This window comes from Saccopteryx bilineata, chromosome 5 (assembly GCF_036850765.1).
Source record: "Saccopteryx bilineata isolate mSacBil1 chromosome 5, mSacBil1_pri_phased_curated, whole genome shotgun sequence".
Lineage (NCBI taxonomy): Eukaryota > Metazoa > Chordata > Mammalia > Chiroptera > Emballonuridae > Saccopteryx > Saccopteryx bilineata.
In genome coordinates this window covers 6,403,543-6,419,466 of record NC_089494.1, presented here as the reverse complement: position 1 = coordinate 6,419,466, position 15,924 = coordinate 6,403,543, and the positions used below count along the sequence as shown (strand labels likewise).

General features: G+C 39.5%; 1 protein-coding gene across 5 annotated transcripts in view; it reads left to right on the top strand.

Moving 5' to 3' along the window:
- Positions 1 to 15,924, top strand: part of GIGYF2 (GRB10 interacting GYF protein 2) — a 138,427-nt gene that overhangs the window by 96,948 nt on the left and 25,555 nt on the right. For all 5 annotated transcript variants that reach the window (XM_066233498.1, XM_066233499.1, XM_066233497.1 and 2 more), the window contains 6 exons: positions 316 to 512; positions 1,463 to 1,622; positions 8,810 to 8,976; positions 11,919 to 12,010; positions 13,007 to 13,114; positions 14,269 to 14,369. In XM_066233498.1, coding sequence (XP_066089595.1) covers positions 316 to 512; positions 1,463 to 1,622; positions 8,810 to 8,976; positions 11,919 to 12,010; positions 13,007 to 13,114; positions 14,269 to 14,369 — 825 coding nt within the window. The remainder of the gene's footprint in view (positions 1 to 315; positions 513 to 1,462; positions 1,623 to 8,809; positions 8,977 to 11,918; positions 12,011 to 13,006; positions 13,115 to 14,268; positions 14,370 to 15,924) is intronic.

The window sequence follows — 15,924 nt, the reverse complement described above, 5'->3', positions numbered from 1 at the left end:
TACATAGTGCGCCTACAATTATTTGTAGGATTTTAAATGCACCCCGACTTCAAAAAGTTTAAAACCACTGCTCTAGTGACACAGTAAGCTCTGCGGAGGCCTTTTTCTGGATAGCTTTTAATTTTTATATATTTTGTCATTCTGGGAGAAATACTGCACTGCTCCTTTAGAAGTAGCCACAGTGTTCATGATGCAGCTCACGTTTCTGCTGAGCCCATTTACCGAACTTCTCAACTTGATAGTACAGACGTGTCCTTCGTAAGATTCTCTGTGACGTAAAGGGTTTTCACCTGTCTATGTTTGCTTTTCTTCTAGAAATGGTTCCCGATGTTCAGCAGCCCCTGTCTCAGCTTTCTTCAGATACAGCCTCCCCTCTGCTCATACTTCCACCTCCTCTTCCCAGTCCTGGTCCTGCTCTCCGGCCCGTGGAGACGCCAGTCGTGGGCGCTCCCGGTCTGGGCAGCGTTTCCACGGAGCCAGATGACGAAGAGGGTCTCAAACATTTGGAGCAGGTAAGACTCATGTAGTTCTCTTTCCCTCCTCTCAGACTGCCATAAAAGTGGGAAAGCATTAAATAAATATTAAAAAATGGGCCTCTGTGCACCAGGTTTTATGCACTGGAAAAGTTGTTTGGGTGTTTAGTATTTATTCGTATGAGTAATTGTCTTTCAAATCATTTCATGCTTATAAGTATCTGCTATGTAGTAGTCATTGTGTCAGGTTATTTTTTGCTCTTCTGAGATTGCCTTTAGCTGTTTTCTTTTTTCTTTGGAAATCAATTGGAATGCCAAAAATGGCAAATACAGCAGCTGAGGATCTGTACTGTGTTTTCTGTATATTTCACTTCAAGTATAATAGGAAAAATAGTTAAACTCCCAGGATATTAACATCTTATTCATGTTTTTAGATTTTCCTAAGATTGTATATACCATTGTTTATGTGCAGAGTAAATGATAGCTTGTTTTCTGCAGAAGAAATTCTTTCCTTTCGGGGTGGTGGTTGGTGGCAGGAAAGGCTGAAGAGAGGAAGACGGGGCAATCTTAGTAAAGCTTGCAACGGTGTTATTGGTAATTGTATTAATTGAGCCCATTCTTCTGTTAACATGCTTGTTTTTACAGGTTTAGTTTATACAATTTAGGATTGATGAATGGCCTATACATTTTACAAGGTAGTCTTACTAGTAGTGTGTTGATCAGAAGCCGGGGCTTTGATCCATACCAGTTTGTGTTGTAATCTTAGTTTGGTTTGCATAGTAATTTTGAGACCCTGAGTAAGACTTGATCCCTCTGTAAAATGGGGACAGTACGTGTTTCATGGCATTGTTGGCAAAATTCAGTCATCGCCTGCTGTGTTCCTTGCATGTCTTTCACAGATCAAGCAGTCCAAGAAAGAGAGGCATTTTTTATGGGTACCAGCATTCATTTAGGATCATTTGTTTCCTTTTTTCTTGTTTTCCTGTTAGCAAGCTGAGAAGATGGTGGCTTATCTTCAAGACAGTGCACTAGATGATGAGAGACTGGCATCCAAACTGCAAGAGCACAGAGCTAAGGGCATCCCGGTGCCGTCAATGCACGAGGCCATGCAGAAGTGGTACTACAAAGACCCTCAGGGAGAAATTCAAGGTGGGTGGGCGGTGCTGCCTAAGGTTACAGACATGTTACCATCAGGTTCTGCGAGAGGGTGGGTGATGTTCACTGGCATAGTAGTAGAAAGAGAAGGCAATGCAATACTTACTTTATGTACAGATGGCAGTTTTGTAGGCTCCTCCCATATACTTTATGCTTTCAGTGCGGTGAGGGGGAGTCCAGTGAAAAGGCTTTGAATACAGGGCAGAATGTCATGCTAATCTGATAGGATGGAAGCAAAATGTTAAGACTCCTCCATTTCTGGCATCCTGGCTGGTTAAGCGGGTAGTTACTTACCTTCCCTATACTTCAGTCTTCCTTCCCTAGAAAGGTGATGGCAGCAGTCCCGGAAGACCGTGCTTTAATGTTTGCCAGAGTCGAAATCATAAATGATAAACCGTTCCTAATGTCTAAGAAGTGATAGGTAGTACCGTGTTGTAAACTAATTCCTTAAAAGATCTATACGAGGCCCTGGCTGATTGGCTCAGTTGTAGAGCGTCGGCCTGGCGTGCAGAAGTCCCAGGTTCAATTCCCGGCCAGGGCACACAGGAGAGGTGCCCATCTGCTTCGCCACCCCTCCCCCTCTCCTTCCTCTCTGTCTCTCTCTTCCCCTCCCGCAGCTAAGGCTCCATTGGAGCAAAGATGGCCCAGGCGCTGGGGATGGCTCTATGGCCTCTGCCTCAGGCGCTAGAGTGGTTCTGGTCGCAACATAGCGACACCCAGGATGGGCAGAGCATCGCCCCCTAGTGGGCAGAGCCTTGCCCCTGGTGGGCGTGCTGGGTGGATCCCGGTCGGGCGCATGCGGGAGTCTGTCTGACTGTCTCTCCCCATTTCCAGCTTCAGAAAAATACAAAAAAAAAAAAAAAAAGATCTATATGATGCATAAGTTAAATTAGAATGGGGAGAGAGTGCTATAAAGGGCATTTGTTGATTCTTATTAGTGGTTAGCCAAGTGACCTCTCTCCAATGTAATAACTCCTTTTCCACACTCAGCCCTCTTACCCTGCTTCATTCTTCTTCACAGCATCTATTGCTACCTCCTGGCACTGTGTGTATTTGTTCATGATCAATATGAGGATGTTTTTATAAATTAAATTTAATTAGAGATAATTGTTCCTTCTCATGCACTTATAAAAAATAATACAGAGCCTGATTGGTGGTGGCACAGTGGATAGAGTGTCAAACTAGAACACTGAGGTTCCCGATTCGAAACCTTGAGGTCACCAGCTTGAGCGACATGATCCCAAGGTCACTGGCTTGAGCAAGAGGTCAGTAGCTCAGCTTGAGCCCCACCCACCTCCTCAGGTCAAGCACAGATGAGAAGCAATCAATGAACAACTAAAGTGAAGACATTACAAGTTGATGCTTCTCATCTTCCTCCTCCCGCTCTTTCCTTTTCTCTCTCTCCTAAAAAAAGAGAGAGAAAGGAAAAAAAATACAGAGATTCTGCATACCTTTTACCCTGTTACCCCCAGGGGAACTTCTTGCAGAACTAGTACAATATCACAACCAGAATATTGACAAACAGTCCAGATGCAGACTGTTTCCGTCTCAGTGAGGATTCCTCATGCTGTCCTTCTTTAGCCACACCATACTCCTATCCCTCCTCTTCTCCTCTTAACCCCTGGAAGCCGCTCACTGTCCCCCAGTTCTATATTTTGCCATTTCAAGAATGCTATATAAATGGAATTATACAGTATGTGACCTTTTGGGATTGGTGTTTTTCGCTCAGCATAATTTTCTGAGATTAGTTCAGGTTACATATATCAATAGTTTCTTTTAACTGAGTATTCATTCTGTGATATGGATGTATCATAGTTTAATTTCACCCATGAAAGGCATCAAGGGGTATTCCAGATTTTGGCTATTATAATAAAGCCATTAAATATTTATGGATAGTTTTTGTTTGTTTGTTTGTTTAGTGAGAGACACAGAGATAGAGACAGGAAGGGAGAGAGATGAGAAGCATCTACTCCCAGCCACAGCATCCAGCCATTCATTGATTGCCTCTCACATGTGCCCTGACCGTGGGGCTCTACCCAAGCCAGTGAGTGACCCTGTGCTCAAGCCAGCAACTTCGAGGCTTTGAACCTGGGTCCTCGTGTCCCAGGTCTACACTCTATCCACTGAACCACCACCTGATCAGGTCATGGATAAATTTTTATGTGAACATAAGTTTCAGTCCTGAGATAAATATGTTCACGAGTGCAGTTGCGATATGTCTCTATAGTTTTTAATGTGCATTTCCTTAATGGCTAAAGATTTTGAACATCTTTTTATGTGCCTGTTGACTATTTATCCTCTTTAATAAAATGTCTCTATGTTTTTTGCCTATGTGCTAATTGGACTGTTTTTTACTTTTGAATTTTGAGAAGGTTTTTTTTTTTTTTTAATTTTTATTGAATTTATTGGGCTGACATTGGTTAATAAAATTATACAGGTTTCAGGTGTACAATTCTGTAATACATCATCTATCGCCCCTCTACCCTCCTCCATCCCTGCCCTCTTGCAGTCCCCACCTGTTAAGAGTTCTTTATATAGTCTAGATACAGTCTTTTGATAAATATGTGGATTGCAGAGATTTTCTCCCAGTCTGTATCTTTTTATCCTCAACAGAGTCTTTCACAGAGCAAAAGTTTTACATTTCAATAAAGTCAATTGGTCAGCTTTTTTCTTTTATGGATTATGTTTTTGCTATTAAGACTAAAAAGAACTCTTTGCTGGCTTCAGATTCCAAAGATTTTTTTTCTACCCTCCCCCAATTTATATTTTTCTGTTTTACATTTAATTGTTATGATCCATTTTCAATTAATTTCTGTATAAGTAAACCTTAAGGTTTACTTTTTTGCATATTGATGCCCAGCTGCTCTGAGACCTTTTGTTGAAAAGGTTTCTTGAATTGTTTTTGTACCTATCTGAAAATTCATTTGAACATATTTGTGTTGGTCTGTTTCTGGGTTCATTCATTCTGTTCCATTGACCTATGTGTTTGTCTCTCCACCAATACCACTTCTTGATTACTGCAGTTATGTAAATCTTAGAATTGGGTAGACTAATTTTTCCTGGTTTATTTTTCTTTTCAAAATAGGTTTTAGCTTTTCTAGTTCCTTTGTCTTTTTATGTAAATTTTAGAATAGTCTTGTTTATATTTACCAAAAATCTTGCTGAAATTTTAATAGGAATTGTATTAAATTTCTATATTCTTTTGAAGAGAATAAATATCTTTTCAATAATGAGTCTTCTAATCCGTGAACATGGTATGTCTCTTGATTTATTTTGATCCTTGATTTCTTTAATTAGCTCTGTATAGTATAAATTCTGAACATTTTTATTAGATTTCTATCCAAGTATTTGATTTTTGGGAGCAGTTATAAGTTTTATTATATATAGTGTCTTTGCTATTGGCATTGAATTTTGGATGTTTATCTTTACTTTGACCTTGCTGAGCTCATTTATTAGTTCGAGTTATTATTATTTTTTAATTTTTTTAATTTTTTTTTTTTTTACAGAGACAGAGAGAGTCAGAGAGAGGGATAGATAGGGACAGACAGACAGGAATGGAGAGAGATGAGAAGCATCAATCATCAGTTTTTCGTTGTGACACCTTAGTTGTTCATTGATTGCTTTCTCATATGTGCCTTGACCACGGGCCTTCAGCAGACCGAGTAACCCCTTGCTCAAGCCAGTGACCTTGGGTCCAAGCTGGTGAGCTTTGCTCAAACCAGATGAGCCCGCGCTCAAGCTGGCAACCTCGGGGTCTCGAACCTAGGTCCTCTGCATCCCTCTGCAGTCCACTGCGCTACCGCCTGGTCAGGCTAAAAAAACCTATGTAATTTAACAATAATAAATAATAACTCTCCGAGGTTGCCAGCTTGAGCGCAGGCTCATCTGGCTTGAGGGAAAAAAAAAGAAAAAGAAAAAAAAAGCTCACCAGCTTGGACCCAAGCTCGCTGGCTCGAGCAAGGGGTTACTGGGTCTGCTGAAGGCCCGCGGTCAAGGCACATGATGAGAAAGCAATCAAAAAACAACTAAGGTGTCACAACGAAAAACTGATGACTGATGCTTCTCATCTCTTTTCTTTCCTGTCTGTCCCTATCTGTCCCTTTCTCTGACTGTCTCTCTGTCTCTGTAAAAAAAAAAAAATTACATAGGATTTTTCACATAGATATTTGTCATGTGTAATCAAGGACAATTTTTTCATTTCTAATTTGTATGCTTTTTGTTCCATTATTATATATTCCAACACTGTTGATTAAGAGGGGTGAGAACAGACTTTAACTAGCCTGGTTTTTCCTATGGTTCTATCTTAGGGGCGACAGATTCAGTCTTTAATAATTAGGTGAAATGTTAGCTGTTGAGTTTTTGTAGATGCTGTTTTGAGGTACCCTATTTTTTTAGAGTTTTTATCATGATTGGGTATTTGGTTTTGTCAAATGCTTTTTCTATATCTATTGATAGATGATGTGATTTTTCTTCTTTAGACAATTAATATGGTAGATTACATTGATTTTTGAACATCAAATCAACTTTGTATCTTTGGAATAAACTCCATTTGTTCATGATGTATATACTCTTTAAATATTGCTGAATTCTGTCAGGTAATATTTTGTTAAGGAGTTTTTGATCTATGTTTATAAGGGATGTTGCTTTGTAATGTTCTTTTTTTGTGTGTTGTTTTCTTGCTTGTTTTTTTACTCTCATTTTCTGGTCTTGGTATTATGGTAATATTAACTTCATAAAGGGAATTGGAAATTATTTCTTCCCCTTATATTTTCTAGAAAAGATTGTTTAGAATTCTTAGTAATTCTTTTTTAAATGTTTGGTAGAATTCTCTAGGGAAACCATCTGGAGACTTTTTTTGGCAATATAAGACTATATGAAATCTTTTTTTTTATTATTAAGTGAGAGGCAGGAAGGTGCAGAGATACAGACTCCTGTATGTGCCCTAACTGGGGGTAATGCTCTGCTCATTTGGGGTTGTTGCTCAGCAACCAAGCTGTTTTAGTGCCTAAAGTGAGACCATGGTGCCATCCTCAGTGCCTGGAGCCAACTTGCTTTAATGAGCCATGGCTGCTGGATGGGGAGGGGTTCAGAAGCAGATGGTCACTTCTCCTGTGTGCCCTCACCAGGAATTGAACCCGGGACATCCACATGCTGGGCTGATGCTCTACTGCTGAGCTAACCAGCCAGAGCCAAAGACTATACAAATCCAATATTCTTAATAGTTACAGGGCTATTTATCTATCTAAAATAGGTGAGATGTGACAGTTTGTGTTTTTTGATGAATTGGTCCATTGGCAAATTTTTGCATTTAGATTATTCCTTTATTTTCTTTTTGATGTGACAGTATTATCTTTTTGATAAAAGTATCCCCTTATAATTTTTGATGGTTGCAGTTCTGTAGCGATAGCCTCCATTGTGTTCCTGATGGTCATTTGCTCAGTTCTCTGTGCTCTTTGTCAGTCTTGTTCACTTGACTGATCTTTTCAAAGGTCAGCTTTGTTCCATCGATCTTTATCACTGTTGTTTTTCTTTTCACTTTTGTTGATTTCTGCTCTTTATCATTACTTCTTCATCTTAAGGTTTATTTTGCTCTTTTTCTAGTCTTGAGGTGGTGGCTTATTGGTTTGGGGCTTTTCTCTTTTTTAATATAAGCATGTAATATTAAAAGTTTTCTCCCAGCGCTTCTTGAACCATGTATTACAAAGTTTGATGATGATGTTTTTGTTTTTTTTTTTAATTTTCCTTGAGGCTTCCACCTTTACCCATGGATTATTTAGAAGTGTGTTGTTATTTTCCAAGTGTTTGAAGATTTTCCTGTTATCTTTCTGCGTATTATTTCTGGTTTAATTTCTATTGTGGTTGAAGAACCCACTACATATTGTTTTAATTTTTTTAAATTTATTGTGATTTATTTACGGCCCACAGCATAGTTTATCTTGATCTATGTTCTGTGGGTACTTTAATGTGTATTTTGCTATCTTTGGGGTATTCTATAAATGTCAGTTAGATCTTATTGGTTGGTGTTTTTGAGTTTTCTAGTCAATTTGTTTTCTCTCCTCATCTTTCGGAGTCCTCTTTTGTTTGTTTTATATGTGATATTCTGGGTTTCAGTTGTATTTAGCAGGAGAAGGACACCCACTCCATGTCCCTGGGAGTAGAAGGTCCAGGACATTGTTCTCTCTCTCTCTCTTTTTTTTTTTTTGCATTTTTCTGAAGCTGGAAACGGGGAGGCAGTCAGACAGACTCCCGCATGCGCCCGACCGGGATCCACCCGACATGCCCACCAGGGGGCGATGCTTTTCCCCCTGGGGCATCGCTCTGTTGCATCCAGAGCCATTCTAGTGCCTGAGGCAGAGGCCACAGAGCCACCCTCAGTGCCCGGGCCATCTTTGCTCCAATGGAGCCTCGGCTGTGGGAGGGGAAGAGAGAGACAGAGAGGAAGGAGGAGGGGGAAGGGTGGAGAAGCAGATTGGGCGCTTCTCCTGTGTGCCCTGGCCGGGAATTGAACCTGGGACTCCTGAACGCCAGGCCGACGCTCTACCTCTGAGCCAACTTGGTCAGGGCCTGACATTGTTCTCTTGACTGCTCTGCGCCCACTGCCTGGATGCTTGTGATTGGTGTTTAGTCAGTATTTGTTGAATGTCTGACTTAGACTGACTTAGTCATCACTGAGCAGAGAGGAATTTTTAGATTTTTTATATAAAGTATTTGATTATTTCTTACTATAAAACATTAGTTATTTTTCTTATTAAGGCCAGATTTAGTCTTACCTTCAGTAATCTCTGATAGAAAATTAAAATTCGAGAAGAGTATATTCAACCCTGCATGTTTATGACTAAGTGATATGAAGTTTAACATACTCTTTTCAGTTTTATTTATGTACTTTTCTGACAAATGAAGTGTAGAAATTGAGTGAGATGGAAACAGTTATGCTCCTTTAAGTAAATAAAGCACCACTAAGGATTTGGGAAGTGTTGACATAAGGCTTATTTCAAAATCTTTTTTGTTGTATTTTATTAGTTACTGTTCACCACCTTTGGAGAGGAGTTGAATTATCTTAAAAATTACAGGTGCCACCTGAAACAAGTTGTTACCTCTGGATGAGGATCAGACCCAGAAAATAGTTTTTTCCTCTGTAGCCTGAGAGGATTTTTACTGCCCTGTTTTAATTGATGTTGTAGGTCCCTTCAATAATCAGGAGATGGCAGAATGGTTTCAGGCTGGCTATTTCACTATGTCTTTATTGGTGAAGAGAGCATGTGATGAAAGCTTCCAGCCTCTTGGTGACATCATGAAAATGTGGGGAAGGGTTCCCTTCTCCTCTGGTCCTGCACCCCCTCCTCATATGGTAAGTACCTTACAGTTCACCCAGAACATGCATTAGACACAGAAGCACTTGCTTCTCTTTGTAAACACAACCCATATGTTGTATCTAATGAGGAAAAAAAACTGTAGTTGTTTGAAAGTAATTGAAAGACAATGGATAGTCTTGAGAGACTGCATACCTAAGTAAAATAATCTTTTCATAACTCAGATACTGGTGCCCATCTACACACACACACTTTTTCTCTGTCTTCTCTCTTCTCTTCTTTCTCTTCTCCCTTTTCTCTCTCTATCTTTCTTCTCTCTCTTCTCTCTTCAGTAGCTGTTCAGCAGGTGTAGAGTGAAGAACATCTCAGCCTGGCCGTCTACCAGGTCCTGCTTGTTCTGGCTCCTTACCTTCCTAAGCTCATTTTGGAGCTTTTACCTTAATCTGCTTTACTTCAACACAGTTGACTTAAGAGTTCCTTGTTGCCTATAGTTAAAATGCACATTCTTCTCCCTTCCCCTTCATCTGCCTCTTGCTGCTCTCTGACTCACATACAGTTGCTAAATTAAGGCAAATGTTACTGATATAAAAGTCTAGTGCTTCAGAGTGTTTTTTGAAGACTTTTTATTAGTTACTGGTATTGTAACTACAAATTGGATCATAATGTAACCCCCTCTCCCCTGTGTAGTGGCCATGGAATACCTTTGAATGGGAAGTCGTACTCCTTTGCAGGTGCTCCTGAGCCCCTCTGTGTAGACTTCCTCTTGGAGGGCTTTGGGTCTGTGCCTTACTTTGCCTTCTGCAGGAAGGGGAGTCTGGTTGCTGGCAGTAGTCAGAAACCTTCTGTGTGAACACTGGATTTCTACAGTGACAGTACCATTGACTTAGTCATCAACTGTAGGGAGAGGGCACATGCCAGGCCTTGTGGTAGGTTAAGAGATGAGGATGAATAAGATACAACCTCTATAGTCAAGGGAGTTCATAGATGAGAATATTGGCTGTCAAATATATATTTTGACCATGGCTCATAGTTTTAAAAAAATGTTTTATACCACTTCTCTCTGTGTATATGTGTGAAACAAGTTTCATAAAACATTTTGTCATATACATATTCTCTATTCTATTTCTTTTTTCTTTTTAATGTACAAATGTTGATCTTGACCCAATAATTGATATTTATAATCTACTGATAGGTTGAAACTTCCTATAGTTTGGAGTGCAGTGAATATTCCTGGTTGAGGGGAGTTCTTTCTGACCTTTCTGTGGTAAATAAAGAGAAAAATTATACTAAATATTACTATATATAAATTTAACTTATATACCAAGTTTGAGCTTTATTTTCCTTCTCTGAAATTGGAATGAGTTTTTATCTTGTGTGTTTCAGAGCTGAAAGTTCATTACTTGGATTTTAGCATACTTTCCCTAGTCCCATTTCCTGACTTCGAATTATAGGGCTGAGCCTCAGTCAGACTCACATAAGGGGAAAAGCCATGGGGAGCTCTGCTTCCTGTTAGCTGCTGCCTTTGCCCTGAGTAGCACCGGCAAGAGAGTTCACCTTGATGATGAGTATACCTTGAAACCTATGTTTTCACGTAGAAATTTTAGATTAGCGTGACTACTCATTAGTTCCAGTTTTTAATGAGAATGTCCCTGAATTTCAAATGATCCCTAGCCCAAGAAATTGTACATTTGCATGTTTTATTCCGAACTGTAATCCATGTACAATAAAGTTATATTCATTAATGATTTGCCTAAGTTTAGTCTTTGTCACCCTTATACTTTTACAGTCACCCCCCCCCCCCATCTGCAGGGGATATATTCCTAAACCCCCAGTGAATGCCTGAAACTGCAGAAGTACCCAAACCTGTATATACTGTACATACATCGAACAGTGAAGTTTAATTTATCAATTGGGCACAGTAAGAGATTAACAATAGTGACTAATCAAATAGAATAGTTATAAAAATTATACTGTAATAAAAGTTATGTGAATATGGTGATCAGTCCCTTCCAACCAAACTGATAACCATGACAGTTCCTAAGTGATTTAACTAGATGGCACATCCACAGCGTGGGCACATTGGACAGACAGATGATTCACGTCCAGGTGGGATGAGGAGGGTGTTGAGAGATTTCATCATACTTATTAGAATAGCACACAGTTTAAAATTTATGAATTGTTTATTTCTGGAATTTTTTATTTATCATTTTTGGTCCGCAGTTGACTACACGTAACCAAAAACCATGGAAAGTCAAACTGTGGATAAGGGCAGACTGCTGTTTATTGTTGTCTTATAGTTCTATTACTTTCCCGGCTTTTAGATTTTCATACTTAAATTTCTGCTTTGTTATTTGAAATATAAGCTAAAAAAATAAACATGATTTTGCTATAGCTTTTTTTTTTAAAAAAAAACAAAACTTACTAATAGCAGTAGTAAAGCCTAATTTTGGGGTAGGATGTTTTCAAAGCTCTTTAATATTTTGTTTAACTTAAAATTTCTCATCATATTAAGAAGACATACTTCTATATCAGCTCCCTGTATTTATTTGTCGTTATAAAATTCATACTATTTCATTTTCTTTAACCTTTAGATAATTTTATTCCTTTTTGTTTGTCCCATTTCTATAGTTTCTAATGATATATAAATTTAAAAATTACTTTTAATATTGGGAGAATTGGACACTTTAGTTACAGCAATAACTGGAGTACAGTATGACATTTAGCTTCTAGGACAGAGTCCCCAGGAGGGAAGACTGTAATTGAAACAAGGACCCTTACCTACCCTAGGGAATCTCTTTCTTCCACTAGATGGCACTGTTTAGTTTTTATAGATGCCTGACGTTTTCATAATTCAGCATTTTGGGTGTAAAAGAGGGGAAGTGAAAGTCTGGGATTTGCTTTCAGATGTATGTACTAAATGGCTTATAGGCTCTTTGCAGTTCTTTCAATGGTATTTCTCCCCCCCTCTCTTTACTCCCAGGGAGAGTTGGATCAGGAGCGACTGACCAGGCAGCAGGAACTCACAGCTTTATACCAGATGCAGCACCTTCAGTATCAGCAGTTCTTAATACAGTAAGAGCAGTAATATAGAGGGCTGTCCTGCAGCTCCAGCAGGGCCTTTTGAGGTCATCTGCACACAAGTTTCACCTTTTATAGCAGAAAACTATAAGTTTTAGGATACTTCACTCACGCAGCTAGTGGCATGTTAGCACTAAGTTTGGTTTTCTTAAATACCACAAGTTTGCTGAAGATGACACTTAGTGTTAATTTTGTAAGCTTTTTAGCACCTAAAGCAAGAATCAACAGACATTTTAAGAATGAAGTGCCTCCTAAATGGTTTGACATTGCCACAGAGAAAGAACACAGATGAGAGGACAGGAAAGAAATAAAAGATCACACTGGTAGAGGTGTGGAGAGTGGCGGCAGAATCCCACAGGTCGTGTGTCCTCTGTGGGAGAGGCAGGCGTGTCTGTCCATGTGCAGAGGGGCTGCCTGCTGCCCGGGTCCCGAGCAGAGCGTACTGGCCCACAGCCGTGCGTACCAGTTTGTGTATTGTCTGTGCTGCTTTTGAGCAAAGCTGGCAGACTGAGGAGTAGTCTATGGCCTTCAAAGCCCAACGTATCTACTGTTGGTCTCTTTACAGAAACATTTGTCTACCTCTGAGCTAATGGAAAATAATCTCACCTAAAAGCTTCCAAGCTGAAACAAATTTGAGAATTTTTATGCAAGTGATTTTATTTTTGCAAAAGGTGCTTCATGTGGAGATAGCTATTTGAATGTTTTATTTTTAACTTGTTTTTTGTTATAACCCTATTACATTTGCCAGTTTGGGATATTTTGTGATTCTCCTCTCTCCCCTCTTCAGAAGCATGTCCTCTCTAAGTTCAGTTCTTTCTAGAATGAAGTATAGACTCTTCTGTGTGACTCTTTATTCTCATGAAGAATTATAAAAGTATATATTTTATATGATGGTGTTTTGGGGGTGGTAGATTGAGCCATGTCTTTCATTGTCTTAGTAAATGAACTAAATGTGAAGAGACGAGTTACACATGATTTTCCTTTTTGAAGACAACAGTATGCACAGGTCTTGGCTCAGCAGCAGAAAGCAGCCCTGTCCTCCCAGCAGCAGCAGCAATTGGCACTTCTTCTCCAGCAGTTCCAGGCGCTGAAGATGAGGTTGGTGGTCATTCACGATGTGTCATTCTGTGTGTGTGTGTGCGCGCGTGTGTGTAAGAGAAGAAGGGAAACACTGGTTTGTGTAAACTCAGGTATCTGTGGTATTGTGTATAAAAACAATATAGTTTTTAAAAATAGGCTGTAGGTAAAGCATTTATTTGGTCTTACTACTCAGAGGACAGATTTGGAATGATAACAGAAGAACACTTGAGAAGCAATGTAACCTTCTGGAACCAGCAACCAAAAAAGTTGTAGTCTAAAGTTTAATGTCATTTTTATCTGTGCTAGCTATCTCAAGAAAGATAATAATACCACTGAGTTATACTTTTCCAGAATCCAGAAGTTATTCAGGTAGGTCAGAGGAAAAGGAAATTATGCTGGAAGTGTTCAATTTCTGCTGTTTCAGATTATCATTTAGGGTAATATTCCTTTTATCTTCTGCTTTTAAAAACCTTCTCAGTTTAACCTATAACTGTTTACATTTCTCTTTTGGGACATAACCATCTTGTTAGGGCTACAGTTGCCATTTTACAGATGGGCAAACTGGGACTCCGAGGGGCTAAAGACTTGATTGACATAATACGCAGAAAGCTTCAGAGACAGAACTAAAATGCAGACCTTTGGACTCACAGTCTGGGTTTTTTTCATTATAACATGCCTTGGGTGATTTACTGAGAATTTTTTCCCTACATTTTATTTATTGACTTTTTTTTTTTTGAGAGAGAGAGAAAGGGAAAGGTGTGTGTGTGTTTCACGGGGGGTGGGATGGGAGAGCGTAGGAAGCATTAGCTTATAGTTGCTTCTCTGTGTCCGTTGACCGGGCAAGCGCAGGGTTTTGAACCGGTGACCTCAGTGTTGCAGGTCTGCACTTGATCCACTGTGCCACCACAGGTCAGGTGAGATGTTCTGGATTTTTTAAGATAGTAAGTATAGTCATTATTTGGAACTCAGTATTTGCTACCACCTTGAAGAGTCCAGAGCATGATTACTGTGCCTCTATCTCTATTCCTCTCCTAAAGGCTCTGATAGTGTTAGGATTTAGTTAAAGCAATGAGTTATCTGGCAAATGACGTGGAAACATACAGATAATAAAGAAGTTCCTCTTTATTTTTGCAAGTGACAAAAACAAGTTCATTTTTATTTCCCTTTTGCAGAATATCTGATCAGAATGTCATTTCTTCAGTGACTAGATCCGTGTCAGTGCCAGATACGGGGTCTATTTGGGAGCTTCAGCCAACAGCCTCACAGCCTGCAGGTAAAAACATAGATTGGCCTTTATTTGAGCATAGCTCCAAGGATTTAGCTTATAAATTCAGGTTTTAAAAAATATATCAGTTTTTTTAAACCTGTTTTGTATTGAATTTGAATATTAACAAGAAGTCCTTTAAAAAAAATAGACTCCAGCAAAGAATTGAAAGTGTTGAAAATAGACTGTTAAGGATTTGCTAGAAATTAGATAAATTTCTTGAATTGGAGCCAGCCTCTATTTTATATATGTATGTATGTTGCTCTAATTGAGTTGGAAAAGTCTTTTAAATTGTTTTTGATACCTTCTGCCAGAGTGAAACATAAGTAAAGATGATCTGTTCCTCCGAGTCAGGAGTTGATATGTAGCTAACACTGCAGGTCCCCTGACGTTTTGGGAATAGAAAAATATATTTATTTGCGTTAAATTAGAACATTTGGGGCATAAATTTTTAAAAAGAATCTATTGGTGGAGCACTTCTGTTTATTAAGGTCCAATACCTGCGGAGGTAGATAAGTGTGAACCGTGGACAGCCCCTATAAGAGGTTATTGTGTGTGTTGACAATTCTCAGGAACCATGGGCAGTGATGGATTTTTCTGAGAGCCATTGAGCTATTCAGGCTCCAGTTCTTTCACTAACATTGACCCTGGGATTGTGTCAGGAGAAGGACTGATATCCTTGTCAGCTTCCCATGCTCTGTGTACCTTACTGTTTCTTGTTAGCCATTATAGTTAGAATGTTAAAATGCTTTACAGTATTTGGGAAACTATAAGTATCTTATTAGACAATTTCTTTCTTTGGGTATAAGGCAGTCAATGAAGGTCCTTTACAAATACTCCACTGGCTTTATATAGACAATAATTTACAGTCCATCAATAGAGAATGCTGAAAAGGGGTATTAGCCAACGTTGCTTGCGGTAGGGAAAGGGGCCTAGAAGCCTCTTCCTGTTTGTTTACTTCCACTTTGATCCTCTCAGGTCAGCAGGGCCCAGTGTTGTTTGTGAGGCCTGTGGGGCCGTTCCAGAGGCCTCCCCAGCTCCGGCTGGGCCTCCTGCTCTTTTAGTGATGTGAGATTCATATAGCACATAACACACAATAACCTTTTTTTTTTTTTAAGGGAGAGAGGAAGGGGAGAAATGTGAGAAGCATCAACTTCTAGTTGCTTTACTTTGGTTGGTTTTTATTGACTGCTTCTCATATGTTCTTTGACGGGACAGGGCAGGGGGTAGGGCTCAAGCCAAGCCAGTGATGTTGGGCTCAACCCAGCGACCTTGGGATCATGTCAATGACCTGAGCTGGCAAACCTATGCTTAAGCCGAGGAGTCCGTGCTCTTGCCAATGACCTTGTGGTTTCAAACTGGGGCCCTCAGCATTCTGGGCCGACACTATCCACTGCACCACCACCAGTCAGGCAAAAATTAACCATTTTTAAAAGAATGATTCAGTGGCATTTAATACCTTCACAATATAGTGCAACTACTTAGTTTTCTCTAGTTCCACAGCTATGCCACAGCTATCCTCATTCTCCACTTGGTGTGGAAAGAGGTGGTATGGCTATTGGAA